General features: G+C 37.2%; 1 protein-coding gene across 4 annotated transcripts in view; it reads right to left on the reverse strand.

Moving 5' to 3' along the window:
* Positions 1-15,674, reverse strand: part of ILDR1 (immunoglobulin like domain containing receptor 1) — a 70,486-nt gene that overhangs the window by 22,205 nt on the left and 32,607 nt on the right. For all 4 annotated transcript variants that reach the window (XM_074301369.1, XM_074301370.1, XM_074301372.1 and 1 more), the window contains exons 2-3: positions 11,762-11,932; positions 7,120-7,269 (exon numbers count right to left, since the gene is read on the reverse strand). In XM_074301369.1, the coding sequence (XP_074157470.1) occupies positions 7,120-7,269; positions 11,762-11,932 (321 nt within the window). The remainder of the gene's footprint in view (positions 1-7,119; positions 7,270-11,761; positions 11,933-15,674) is intronic.

The raw sequence follows: 15,674 nt of genomic DNA on the forward strand, positions 1-15,674 counted from the left end.
ATCATAGTAGTACAGATTTAGAGCTGGAAGAATATTAGAATCTATTGTATCTTCCATCAATAGTGTCAATGCAATTCCTATTTTACAAATGAAGGATCTGAGGCAGAAGTTAAATGACTGGCCCAGGGTCACAAAGCTAGTAAGTGTCTAAGCCTGGATTTGAACTCTGATCTAGCATTTTATCTCCTGTATCATTTACTTCCCTCTAGTATTCATTATCAATAAAAGAAGGATACTAATAATTGTTCTCATTGTTGTTCAGTCATGTCCAACTCTTCATAGCCCCATTTGGGGTTTCTTAGCAAAGATGCTGGAGTAATTTGCCATTTCCTTCTCCAGCTCATTTTACAGATGAGGAAACCAAGGTACACAGAGTTAAGTGACTTTCCCAGGATCACACAGCTAGTAAGCATCTAAGGCTGGATTTGAACCCAGAAAGTCTTCCTGACTCTAGGTTAGTTGCTCTGTGGACTAAGGTGCTAATTGCCCAGAAAAGGCTTAAGAGGTCATCTACTCATAAATAAGACATAGTATCTATATTGCCTTGTCATGATTCTTAGAGCTGTTTTAAAATACTTGAGTGTACGTAGTACTTATGCTAATCATCATAACTAAGGGTAAAAAGGGAGAAATGACAAGCATAAAGAGTAATATCATAAATTAGGGGAGCATGGAAAAAATCTGTCAAAACTATGGATAAGGGAAGAATTTGTAATTGAACAAGAGATAGTGAAGATCATGGAGAGTAAAATGGATAATTTTGATTACATGAAATCAAAAAGGGTGTGCACAAATCAAACTAAGGCAGTCAAAATTAGAAGACAGGAAATTGGGAGAAACATTTACAGCAAGTTTCTCTGATGAAGGCCTCGTTTCTCAAATACATAGGGAACTGAGCCAAATCTATCAAAATTGGTCACAGGATATAAACAGGCGGTTTTCAAAAAAGGAAATCCAACTATCAATAGTCATATTGAAAGAAAAATACTCTAAATAACTAGAATATGACAAAGTAAAACAACTCTGAGATACTATCTCACACGTGTCAGACTGGTTAACATAACAGAAAAGGAATATGACAAAATCTAGAGGGGATGTGAAAAAATTGTTGGTAGAGCTGTAGAGAATATTTTAAAGAATAATTGGAAGCATAGTTCCAAAAAGCTATATAAAACTGCCTATCATTTGACCCAGTAATACCTCTCCTGGGTTCGTATCCCAAAGAGATCAAAGAGAAGGGAAAAGGACCTATTGTACAAAAGTATTTGTAGTGGTTGTTTTTTGTGGTGCTAAAGAGCTGAACATTGAGAAGATGCTTTATTAATTGGAGAATAGCTAAACAAGTTTTGGAATTATATTGTGTTATATAAAATGAAGAGTAGGATAGTTTCAGAAAAACCTGGAGAGACCTGTATAAACTCATGTAAAGTGAAATGAGCAAAAGCAGAATGTATACAAAGGAATAGCAATATCAATAGCTAAGTGAAAAACTTAGCTTGTTAAGATGATGAATCAACACAATTCCAAAGGACTCATGATAAAAAATGCTCTACACTGCCAGAGAAAGGACTGATGAACTCTGAATGCTGATTGAAGTTTTTTTTATTTTTTAAATTTTTCTTGTTTTTAATTGTTTTCTTTTGCAACATGGCTATATGGAAATGTTTTGCATGACTTCACATATATGATTGTTATATTCAAGGGTGGGGAGAAGAGGAAAAGAACTGAGAATTCAAAATATCAGTGAAGTTTTCTATTTTCTTCAGTGTTTTTGTGCTTTCTCTTTTACCAAAATGTTAATTGTCTTTTCATAATTTTCTTCCCTCATTCTCATTTACTTCATTTTCCCCTTGATCACTCTTAATTTTAAAAATTAAAAAAAACAAAACTCTTCCAGGAAAGATTTACATGAACTGATGCTAAGTAAGCAGAAGCAAGAGAACATTGTACACAGTAACAACACCATTTTGTGATGGTCAACAGGAATTCTTTTTTTTTTTTTTTTTTTTAAGTTTTTATTTACCAGATATATGCATGGGTAATTTTATAACATTGACAATTGCCAAACCTTTTGTTCTAATTTTTCCCCTTCTCCCCAGATGGTAGGTTGACCAATACATGCTAAATATGTTAAAGTATAAATTAAATATAATATATGTATGCATATCCATACAGTTATTTTGCTGTACAAAAAGAATTGGACTTTGAAATAGTGTACATTTAGCTTGTGAAGGAAATCCAAAATGCAGGCGGACAAAATTAGAGGGATTGGGAATTCTATGAAGTGGTGGTTCATGTTCATATCCCATAGTTCTTTCACTGGGTGTAGCTGGTTCAGTTCATTACTGCTCTATTGGAACTGATTTGGTTCATCTCATTGTTGAAGATGGCCACATCCATCAGAACTGATCATCATACAGTATTGGTCAACAGGAATTCTTATTGAGCTCTTGTCCAATTTACATTTTTCTTTGAGGCTTTGCTCATAGCAATTTTTGAGTTTGTGTCTTGATTTTCCTTATCACCATAGTAGCTTTTTTATGGTCTTCATTTATTGTATCTGCTCATATTTCCAGCTATGTCTTAACTTTGAATTTACAGTAAAGTTGGTCTCTGTTCTTGGGGGGAGTCAAGAGCATTGTCCCAACCTTCAGGGTTTTTCACAATGCTTCTTCTTTTTTTTTTTTTTTTTCCCCAGAGCAGTCTGGAACTTGGAAGTTTTCAGTGCTTCTGAAATGGGTTATGATCTGGGAAGAGGCATGGTCACTACTGTCCTGATCTATCCAGGAAGGGGCCCTGATTTCTCAGGGCCAAAGCAGTAGTACTCCTCTGGGCCCCTACTTCTTTGTAAAGTGCCCCACTCCATCCTTGGCCCAGAAATGGGTATAGGCAATGGAGTTGCTAAACAGCTTTTAATCCTGTATCCAGAACCAGTACAGGTGTCCTTTGTAATCTCTTTCTGATCAGTTGCCAGGTCTCTTTAGGGTTTCTGGCTTGAGAGTTCTCAAAACTGCTTATGCTTCCCATGCCACCAAGTCCCACCACTAGTATTGCATCTCCATGGGCTTGGCTCCAGCCTCTACCCCATCTCAGAGCTCTCCTTCCAACTTCCTAAAGCATTTTAGCTAGAAAAATGTCTCACCCTGACCTTTTGCTGTCTCTGCTATTCCTGTTTTTGATCTGAGGTGTTAATTTAAAGTTATATTTAGAGGAGAATACAGGGAGAGGCTGACTGAGTGAAGTGATTCTATTACTAAACCATCTTGGGTCTAGTGTCATTTCCATGTAAATATAGTGAAAGGATCTGGGAAATCATGATGAAGAAGATAACTCTCATTTTTATAGCACTTTAAGGTTTACAAAGCCCTGCAAAGTAGGGAGTATGAATAACATCCTTTTTACAGATGAAGAAACTGAGAATCAAGGAATTAAAGGCTTTGCTTAAGGTCACTGAGCCAAGAGTTGAATCTAGGCATTCTAAGGGCAAAGTTTGATGTAATTTAAAAATCAACAAGATAGAACGACAATGAAACACAGAACAACACAGGGAAAGGGCTCCAGGAAGGGGTTTGGGAGACAAAGGGGAAAAAAAAGGGTGGGGATAATGAAGAAATGAAACATACTACTGAGAAAAAGGAGAAAGAGGAAGAGGGACAAATTGATTGACGCCTACAATTGACTACTGTTCAGAGGGAAGTGAGTTAAGAATAAAATTAATGAGTGTTGAACTATGCAAAAAAAAAAAAAAAAAGAATAAAGTTACTGAACAGATGCTTTTCCTTAGTTGAAAGCATCTAGGTTAAGGGAGACTTGTTAAATAATCCAAATTGGATTGTCTTCCCCCTCCCTCCTGGCTACACACACATACTCTGAGCCCTCTCCTAGTAACCTGCATTTTCTGGGGAATGTGCAGCTTCCCCCACTTAAAGGGCTTTGTTTCAGAAACCTTGCCTAGTTGTTGACCACTCTCCACCATTCCCTACCAACTAACCCCTGCTCCATTGCCAATAGACCCACAGAGCCTAGAAGAGATACCAGAGACTTAGAAACAAGAAAGCATATCCCTGAGCAAAAGAAAGATACAGTTTGAGGGGAGCAGAATTAATACAAGTGAATCTTGAACAGAGGTCTCTAGGCTGTCACTGTATTAAAGCTGCAAGAGAGAATTCTAGCAATGCCAGAAGAACAACAAAAGCGAGTAAGACCAATACCTGCTGATGTGAGCAATCCAGAACTACAGATGAAGCCACAACAGCTTTGGACAAGCCAAGAGATGCAGTGTTGCTAGAAGCTCTCATTATGTGAGAGGTATATGACTGACTGAGATTGTCTAGAGTAGAGAGAGCAGAACTACTCATTGGCATTAGATGCTTTTACTTTTTATGAACTCTTAAATATTTTTTCAGTCTATAAATAAAGCTTTTCTTTTCTGAATTTCATGACATGGACTTGGCAAGAAGAGATGAGGGCAATATAATGTAAAGTACCAGCTCCCGGAATAACCACACATGAATTCTCTGGGTGAGAACAACCGGTCAGAGAGATGGGAAATCCCAAAAATGTACCAGGGCACTTTGTCACATGAGAGCATCTGGCACAAAGATTATGATAATAATGACAGAGGTGGATAGGAAGAGGATTTTTGATTTCATTAGTTAAAGGGAAGATCCAAATGTGGAAACTCTCTCCATATTGCAAGTCAACATCTTTTCTGCAACTTAAATAGCTGTAGTGAGATGAAAGTTGTAATGGGCCAGAACTCTGAACTTGAAACAAAGGATTCTCACAAGGTACTAAGTCAATGGAATTGATAGAGAAAATAGTTATCTAATTTAGCATGGTTTAGTATGATTGATTTAATCCTACAATTGGGCCAGAACTTGAAACAAGGTACTAAGTGGAACTGAGGAGACAATGGTTAAATCTAGTTTAGCACTGATTTAATATAATATATAATAAATAATAGTTTCCTAGTGATAGAATGATTGGTTTGTACTCAGTGTATAGTATGTAAGCTAGAAGCTCTCAGGGCCAAAAAAGGGACAAGTGCACTAGCTAGATAATAAAGGATTTGGATTTTAACCCCTGGCTATTCCTGTGGTGATTACTGAACTAAAACGAAGGCTGCCTCCAGAGACCCCAAGAAAACCTCAACAGAGAACATTACATTTTAGAGAAAACATTACAAAAGGTGACTTACACAGAATCCCACAGCCAAATATATCAGGAAAGGGACTTACACTTAGGTTTTCCTGGTTCTGAGGCCAGCTCTCTCTATTTATTTCTCAACAACAATAAAACACACATTGTTTTACAGTTTTTATGACTTCCTTAAAAGAATCCAGTGAGACCGATATTATTATCTCCATTTTGTGAATGAATAAACTGAGGTCCAGATATGTAAGTCTGTTTGCCTAAGGTCACATAGTAAGTATCTAAGATTCAAATCAAGTGTAGGTCTCCTAATTTCTATTTCAGGGTCTGATATGTGACACTGACTTGTTAAAAGCTCCAATACAGGAAAACAACCCCCGAGACTGAGGATCCTGAAAAGTAATTTCCAATATGAAATCAGGAGTTTTCCAGGATCCTAGAAAGTTAGGACTAAAGTAAGGACTGAGTTACACAATGGACTGATGTCGCCCATGGCTTTAGAAAAAAGGCTCCAAAATGTAAAGAATCAGATTGACGACTTAAACTGATTCAAGGTAGATTTAATGGCTTCATATGTGTAAAATATTAGTTAGTTTACTTCTACATCCTCAAAGGTAGTTTTATCCCTTAAAAGGTCTTACCCACCCCTCTCCCTCCCCCCCCCTCTCTCTCCCTCTCCTCCTCCTCCCTCTCTCTCTCTCCCTCCTCTCTCCCTCCTCTCTGTCTCTCTCTCTCCCCCTCCCTCCCTTTCTCCTTCTCTCTCTCTCTCCTTCTCCTCCTCCCCCTTCCCCTCTTCACGTGTGTGTGTGTGTGTGTGTGTGTGTGTGTGTGTGTGAGACACACATAATCAAGGAATACTTACAATGTGCCAGGAATATTAAACCAGTGTGATAGTATGGAAAGAATAATGAGTTTGGGGCAGAGAGCTAAATACAATGAGGGAGGAAAATTTGGGGCAGAAGCATCATGATGCATAAAAATAAAACATTGGATTTAAAATCAAAGGACATAGATTCAAATCTAACTGCTAATATTTACTATTTGTGGGGCAGCTAGATGATGCAGTGGATAGAGTACCAGCCCTAGAGTCAAAAGGACCCGAGTTCAAATCCCTCCTCAGACACTTAAGATTAGCTGTGTGACCCCGGACAAGTCACTTAACTCCAATTGCTTCACAAAAAGAAAAAAATATATTAAAAAAAAAGGAATTTTAACATTTACTATTTGTGTGAGCCAGGCAGGTCACCTCCTTACATTTTAGTTTTTCTCCCTGTAAAATGAGGAAAGGATGGTTGGACTTAATAGTCTTCAAAGTCCCTTCCAGTTCTAAATTTATAATTCCAATACTACTAGTTTTAATTGCTGGAGAAGGCAGGTACAACTGAGGCTCAGTCATTGATAGGGTCCTTCTCCAAAATCTTTAATACCTTGGTTCTTGACAATGGGAAAGTCATTGACCCTCTTCTGAGCTTCAGTTTTCTTACCTGTAGAATGATTTCTTAGGATCATAGATTTAGACATAGATTTTCAAGATATTGAATCCAACTCCTTCATTTTAATAGATGAAGAAACTAAGGCTCAGATGATTTGCCTAGAACCATACAATTAGTAAATGCCTGAAATAGAATTTGAACTCAGACTATTCCTGACTCCAGATACTACACGTGTTCTTAACTGAAACAAATACAACCACTATCAAGGAGCATTACTGTACCCAATTAATCAATTAGTTGAAAAATGGAAATACAGCCTGATTTGGTCAAGTTGGGTTCCTATCAGGTCACTGTGCTCATTGGCATTTGCTTTTCGGTTTTTGTTCATTTGTTTTTTGGTGAGGTAAGTAGCTGAAACCAGATTTGAATTCAGGTCCTACTGACTCCCAGGGATCGTGTTCTACCCACTACCTAGCTCTCCCTTCTTTAGAATTCTCAACTACTACCCCTAAACATTTCATGGTTCACTCACGGTTCTGAATAGTAATCTTGCGCTGACGGTACTCCACACCCAAAACTGGCTCATTCTGTCCTCGCCTCTGGGCCACAATTCGGACAGTCCTTTGGCTGTCATTGCAATCATTGGATGGGTCTTGACCCAGAGCTAAAGCTGCTTGATATGCTGAGGGCAAAAAAAAATGCAACAAAGGAATCAATAACATAGCACTGAGATATCAAGTCATATCTCATCCCCTGAACCAGTGATTTTCAACAGAAAATTGCATACTTACTTTTAAAAAAATTGGCAATTTAACATTTTATCCCTTCTTTTCTATTACATGTAAATTTTTTTTTCACAATTTGAGGTCCAAATTTTTTCCTTTCCTTCCCACCCCTCCCCATTGAGAAAGCAAGTAATTTGACATAGATTATAAGTTAATTTTAAACCTGTAACAGGTTTGGACAAATCTACCATTGGAATCTTTTTTGCTTCACAAAAACTTATTAAAAACCCACCACAAATTCATCTGAACAACTAGGTAAAAGATTATATGTCTTAGAGATGGACTTTAAACATCTGGGCCTAGACAGGGATGAGGGTTTGAGATTCCTACCGTATTAACTTCAATATTATCTGTTGTGAAGAGGAGAGAAAGAAAGAGAAAGGAAGCTCTATGTAACTCCATCTCTTCCTGCTTCTTGGACTCAGAAGCTTCTCCTTTTCTTCTCATTACAATTTCTTATCTACTATGAAGTGAAATTCATTTGTACCTCAGTGTGCCAATTGCAGTGATAATGAAACAACTGAAAGAAGCTGAGATGAACAATTTCCCTCTGTCTCAGAAACAACAGAATCATGGAATTTCAGTCAGAAGAATTTTAATTCAAAAGCGAGAGGGTCCAAACTACACTTGAATAAAAATCTACACTGATATGTAGTTAAGCTGTTATTATCATAGTCCAAGACACTAGTTTAGAGACTTAAAGAGGGGATGCAAAAGCTAATCAGGCCAAAAGTGTGTGAGGAAATAGGGGCATTTTAACTGACACAAGGGAGGACCCTAGCCCTAAAATGAGACACCTTGAGTCAAATAATGGAGCAATATACAATAAAGGAGGGAAGTTTGGGGCAGAAACGACATGATGGATAGAAAGAACATTATATTTGGAATCAAGGAACCTGGGTTAAATTCCTACTATAATTTACCATTTGTGTGACCTTGGAAGGTCACTTAACCTTCTTATACCTCAGTTTACCTCTCTGTAAAATGAGAAAGGTAAAGTTGGACTAGATATTCTTTAAAGTCCTTTTCAGCTCAAAATCTTTAAGACAAATACTACTGGGTTTTAGTTGCTGGAAAGGACAGATACAACTGAGTCTCAATCACTAATAGGGTCTTTTTCCAGAATCTTCATCCAACCCAAAAGACTTCTCATGGGCTTGACCAACCAGGTTCCACCAAGCTTTCCCTCCAATACCACTCAGGCAGCATCATAAGAAAAGCAAAGTTCGTGAGTTTTCTAGGGAGAGAGTTCTCTGCTGGATTTTAATCTGATGTCTCAAGTAGGGAAATGATCAAATAAGGAAAGTCACCATGGCACATGGAAGTTTCCAGAAAAAAGGTAGCTTGATAATGGGTCCAGAACAGAGACAGTCTGTTATAGACAAGCTTTATATATTTGAGAGATCCTCCAAATCAGAGAGGTAGGAAGAACTATCACAGTTATCACTTTAAAACTTTTAGGGAAGGAAACTCACTACTTTTTAAAGCAGACTGAGCTACTTTTGAGTAGTTCTAATTGCTAGGAAGCTTTACTTTCCTTAGAGCAAGAACCTTCCTTTTTCACAACAGCTCTTTTTAATTTCTTAAAGGAGAACAAACACAATCTGTATTCATACCACAGCTCTACAAGTACTTGATGACAATTATTATGTACCCCTAAGTCAAGAGTTCTTAACTTGACTTCTGTCCAAGATGGCGGAGAGGAGGTAAGATTTCATAACTTTTTTTAATGGATCTCTTTGGCAGTCTGGTAAAATTTATAGATTCTTTTTCAGAATCTCTGTCAATCAATAAACATTTACTAAGGCCCCATTATGTGCCAGGTACTGTAATAAGCTCTGAAGATTAAAAAGAAAAAAAAGAAAAAAAAGAGGCAAAAAACAGTGACTGCCTTCAAGGAGCTTACAATCTAATGGGAGAGACAAAAACAAAAATATAAACAAAACAAGCTATATACAGGATCAAGGGAAATAATTAACAGAGGAAAGATACTGGAATTAAGAGGGATTGAGGAAGGCTTTCAGCAAAAGGTAGGATTTTAAAGAAGCCAGGGAAGGCAATATTTAGAGAGGAGGATGGAAAACATTCCAGGCATGGGGAGAACAAGAGAAAATGCCCAGAACTAAGAGATGGAGCCCCAAGGCCAGTGTCCCCAGATTGAAGCATCCATGTTAGGGAGGTAAAGTGTAAAAAGACTGGAAGGAGGGCTAGGTTCTAAAAAGCTTGCAATGTCAGAGTATTTTGTATTTGACTCTGGAGACCAATGACAGTGATGTCTGACAATTTGAAAGGATCCATGATTAAAAATATTATCTATTTTTTGTAGGGTTCTTTTTTGTTGTTTTCTTTTATAATGTGATTATGATGGAAATATTTTGCATGACTTCACATCTATAACTGAAATAAAATTATTCACTTTCTCAATGGGTGAATTTCAGGAGGGAGGGGGAGAATTTGAAACTCAATTTTTTTTTTAAATCCATGTTTAAAATATATGTATACATATTTATACACTTATCTTGCCACATAAGAGAAATTCAATCAAACCAGAAAAAAAAAAAAAAAAAGAGAGAGAGAGAGAGAGAGAGAAGCAAAATAAAATACAAGCAGACAACAACAAAAAGAGTGAAAATGCTATGTTGTGAACCCAACTCAGTTCCCACAGTTCTCTCTCTGGGTGTAGATGACTCTCTTCATCATTAAACACTTGGAACTTGTCTCAATCATCTCATTAAAGACATCCACGTCCACCAAAAGGCAACTTTCTTTTTCTTATATAATACTTCTTTCTGACCTGAGAAATGTTCATTTTTTCATCTCTTTGGGCTTAGACCTGATTATTAGAATTATACAGTGTTTGGCTTCATTTTTTTTCAATTGTGATAATTGTGTGTATTTTTTTCCTTGTTTGTCCACTTGACTTTGCATCAATTCATGCAAGTCTCGGGGCAGCTAGGTGGTGCAGTGGATAGAGCACCAGCCCTGAATTCAGGAGGACCCGAGTTCAAATGTGGTCTCAGACTCTTAACACTAGCTGTGTGACTGTGTGACCCTGGGCAAGTCACTTAACCCCAGCCTCAAAAAAAAAAAAAAATTCATGCAAGTCTTCCTATGCCTCTATGAATTCTTTGTAGTCATTGCTTCTTATGCCTATTTGAACTATTTGATAAAATTCACATATCACATTTTGTTTAACCATTTTTCAGTGCTTAGAGGAAGAAATACTTCCTTTATTTCCATTTCATAGCTCTTACTATTGTGTTATATACGTGTCCCTCAACTGGGGAACAGCTAAACAAATTGTACAGTACATTAATTTAATAAGAGTATTAATATACTGTAAGAAATAATTTTTAAAATCACAAGGAAGACTGCATGCACTGATACAAATTTAAATAAGCAGAACCAAACAATGTACTCATTATAATGATTACAACAATGTTAATGGACTTGACCTATAAGTGATTACTTATTAAGTCTGGTCTTTCCATCACTTCTATAGTACTCAAATCTGCTATCATCTTGCACATCTCTACCTTCTCCAACAAGATAACAAAAGATTCAGTCAAATGCTTTGTTGAAATTTATATGCACTATGATTCCCATAATCTAGCAGCCTAGTACCTCTGTTAAAAGGGACAGCAGAGTCAGGCTGCCACAATCTGTACTTAATAAAGGAATACTGGTTCTCTGGGATCCCTGCTTCTTTGTCTAGAATTCTGAAGTTTTTATTTTTTTTCCCCTCATTACTTTATGATGGTTGTGTAAATTGCGCTAGCTTTGCTCTGTGCTCCTTCATATAAATCTTCACAAGTTCCTCTCAATTATTCATATTTGTAATTTCTGGTAATTTTTCCATTACATCGATATCCCGCTAGTTAGCCATTACCAAAACAGATGGCTACCCGGACTACTTCCAGTTCTTAACTACTAAAAAAAAGATTATAATAAGTATTTCTGCATACATGGTACTTTTGTCTTTGACCAACTTGTCAGAAAAGTGGAAGTGAAGATAGTTCTGGATAGAAGTTGGATCAGATGGAAGTTTTCCAAGTTCCCTCTCTTCATATTCTGAAGCCTAAGGGCATGAAAGCAAGTACTTTTGAATTCATATTTATTAAGCCTATACTCTGCAGGCATAAAAGGTGCCAGAAAAGGCATAGACTTTAGGTGTGTTATGAACTCTGAGCCCAGAAAGTAAAACTTAACAAATCCTTGGGAAGGGAAAGGAAAGAGAAAGTATATCTGGCCACAAACCAAATGAAAAGTATCCTCCTCTCATAGACTGAATCTGAGAAAAGGCTCCCAGTTATTTCTCTATCTCTTCATTCTCAGGCATAGGAGGAAGGCTTTGGGGAAGGTGGGGAGGTGGAGAGAGAAGATACTCACATGCCGAGTAGTAGTCTAGGATTGGGTCCTTGCAGAAGGACTTGAAGCGCCAGGTGACCACCACGTCCTGCAGCTGCGCAGATGTGGTATAGTCGCACTTGAGGACGATGGAGGCAAACAGAGTGACATAGCGTTCGGTGTCCTGCACCGTCACCAGCAAAGACAGGCATCCTGGAGCCAAGAACATGTGAGAAGAAAGTGAACTCAGACAATATCCCCAAAGTACTAGGGGATGGCTTCCTAAAGAATACCAGTAAAGAGTGTCTGCCTGATTGACTGTATGGAATTCACTACCATTGACAAGGCTTCACAGAGAGTGGGAAAAGCATCAAATTCAGAGACAGGGGTCCTGGGTTTGAATCCTGGCTTGGTGCTCTATGAGCCGTATGGACCTGGGCAAATCATTTAATAATGTCTTTGGGCTTTCTCCTCCCTTGTAAAATGGGGAGAATAGATTGGATAACTTCCAAAATACCTTCTCATTCTAAATCTAAGAACCTGTGATCCTGAGTCTTTATCAAACCATTTGGGGAGTATTATTACTAGTTGTCATAGTAGAGATACAAAAAAACCAAAAAGTTTCTGATCTGAAGAGCTTAAAAATCAAGTTTAAGCTAGGCGGCACAGTGGATGGACTGATGAGCTTGGAGTGAGGAAAACCTGAGTTCAAATCCAGCCTCAGATACTAACTAGCTGTGTGACTTTGGGCAAGTCACTTAAGCTCTGTCTGCCTCAGTTTTATCATCTGTAAAATGGGAACAATAAAAGCACCTATCTCCCCAGAATTTTTGTAAGGCATCTAGGTGGTGCAATAGATAGTGTGCTGGGCCTGAATTCTGTGGATTTTCTAGGCAGAAACAACAAAGTGGTTTGCCATTTCCTTCCCATCAGTAGATTAAGACAAACTGGGTTAAGTGACTTGCCCAGCTAGTGTTTGAAGTCAAATTTAAATTCAGGTCTTCCTGAGTTCCTCCATCCATTGAGCTACCTAATTTTACTGGTATATAATAGACACTAAATAAATGATTATTTTTGCCCCCTTCCTCTCTCCCTATTATTATTACCATTATTGATGGTGGTGGTGGAGTTGGTAGGAGTGATGGTAGAAGAGATGGAGCATCCATGCATAAAATGCCATTTGTAGCTTTGCACAGGCTTTCCCCATGGCTGAGATGAATGCTCTCTTTCCTTTCCTCTCTTTCTTGTTTAGTTCCCTTCAAGGCCCAGATGGAATGTCAGCTCTTTAACCGGCTTATCCTGATTCTCCCAAATTATCAGTGTCTCCTTCCCTGCAAGCACTGCTAATTTTTAAAAATACTAAATATTTACTGATCCATGAAAGAGTTAAAGTCATCCACACAGAACTGAATGTCACTTTGCATCTCTAGGATCTAGCACAGTTCCTAATACTTAAAGAGTCACTGACTTATTAACGGGAAAAGAATTACAGAATAAGCTATGAAAGCAACCTGGTTCCAGAAGACTTGAGCTTGATTCTTCTGTCACTTTTTCTCATTTGTAGGATGGGAAAAAAATTAAGGAGAACTCCTTATAAGGGTTAGTATGAGGACAGCTAGGTGGCACCATGGTACACAGAGCCTTGGATCTGGAGTCAGTAAAACTCTAATGTCTTGAGTTCAAATGTGACCTCAATTGCACAAATTTAATCTATATCAGATTGCTTGCTGTCTTGGGAAGGAGAGAGGGAGAAAAATATGGAATGCCAAGTCTTACATAAATGAATGTTAAAAACTCACTTTAGTTGGATTTGGGGGGAAAATATTATTGAGAAAAAAAATCTGGCCTTATTTACTTATTATTAGCTTATCCATAAATGAGGTGGAGAAAGAAGAAAAAGACAAACCACTCCAATATCTTTGCCAAAAAAATCTCAGAGTTGGACACAATTAAATAAACAAATAAAAGGCACTCTGCGGCCATTGTGTTAAGTGAAAAATCATGTATTATAAATTATATTCATTAGTATTGAGGAAACAATAAAAGAATAATCAGAGCAAAGCAGTAATCAGAAATGATATCCTGGAACCAAGTTTTTAATTTTAATTAACTGGGTTTTTTAAAGAGATGAAGGGCTTAAAAGGACTTTGGGAAAAGGTATCTCAGAATAAGGTGAATAATCTGGGGATACAGATGGGAAAGATCTGGAAGTGAAAGAATTTGTGAATTATATGCAAGAGAATACAAGCTGGCTGGTTTGCTAGGATTCCAAAATTGGGATATTCAAGCCCCAATTCTGCCATTGACTTAAGAGTAGCCTTGGTGAAAAGACTTGGACTTTTTGCTTGTGATTCCCACATCATGCATTGCCTATTACCCACCCCATTCCTGGGATATTAGGGAGATCCTTGGGAAGAGGCTTGGTGGGTTTTCCTGTTACAAAGAAAGGAGATTCTTAAGCTGTTGAAGCAACTTTGTAAAATGATTAATCAAGATATGTTCAGAAGGGAATTCAAATAAACTGGGTCACTTTGGTAGAGATATTCCGTATAAGGAGAAGGGCACTTGCTTTGGAATTAAGAGGATTAAACTGAAATCCTGTTTCTGGCACTGACTACTTTTATAAACTTGGGTAAACTGTTTTATCTCCCTTGGCTTGTTTCCTCCTCTTTAAAATTTTAGATGACCTGTAAGAGTTGTTATAGCTCTAAATCTGTGCTCTTATGTTTAAGTTAATATGCACTTTAAAAAGTAAGAACTACACATAACAAGCTAACAGTTTCACATGCACTCTTTATAACAGAATGTTCATGTTTGTGTAGTACTTTTTATTTGGTACACAATAAAAAAGAAAGTTTAAATTAAATAAAAAAGAAATGATTGGTGAAGGAATGCATGACAGAGGTAGCTAAAGAAATAAAAGCTGGTGGAAGGAGTCAAGACTAAGGGGGGTGTGGGAGGATGAATGTGTCTATCAGAGAAAGAAGGAACAAAAAAGGAATGGAAGTTGAATCATAAGTATCCAGATTCTGGAATATAACTGAACTAGAGGAGTACAGAAAAAGAGGGATGTATAAAGAGTCTGTCAAGAAAGAGATATTAAAGTGGTGGGGAAATAGTTATAATAAATTTGGCACAGGAAAGGAAAAAAGAAATAGATGCCTGATATGAGTGAGGTACCCTTCAATTCTTCTAGAAACTCAAGTTTTTAAAACTATTAAATTCAAGTGTTTGCTGCCAAGCAAGTTAGACAACAATGATTAAGCCCCATGACGTGACACACAAGAGGTCATGTCTTCAAGAAACTAATACTTCACAAGTGTGTATCTATATATGTATGTTTTGAGGATAAAGGTGGGAAATGAAATGAGACATATGCATAGTACACGATAATATAACAAATACTTAGGATGTCTACCACATTTATAATATTGTGTTGTACCATATATTATGTCTATAATATTATGCAGTATATATATTCACACACTAAACCGTTTATAAACTATATATTTTATGTAGTTATACAATATATTAAGTATATAATTCATTACATTTATCATATTAACTATTGATATATTTGTGTTTTATATTATATTTATATTGTATTTTAGATCTCACATAATTTTTATATTTGTTTCTATATTTCTGTCTATACATACACACACATACTATACTGAGGACCATATAAATAAGGAAAATGTGCTACCGTTGTTTAGAAGGGACAAAAGGACAGAGGAAGAGAGAGGGAAGGACAAAGAAGGAGAGAATAAGAGAAAGGGAGACAGAGAAACAGATGAGAGAGACAGAGAGAGACAGAGAAAGAGACAGAGAGCAGAGAGACAAGAGACACACAAAAAGAGATAAGGAGAGGCAGAGAGAGACACAAACAGAGACAGAGATACCCTTTCCAACTAGGGTAGCAACTGACCAGGCACTGAATATAGGTACAATATTG

Source organism: Sminthopsis crassicaudata, chromosome 3 (genome assembly GCF_048593235.1).
Source record: "Sminthopsis crassicaudata isolate SCR6 chromosome 3, ASM4859323v1, whole genome shotgun sequence".
NCBI lineage: Eukaryota > Metazoa > Chordata > Mammalia > Dasyuromorphia > Dasyuridae > Sminthopsis > Sminthopsis crassicaudata.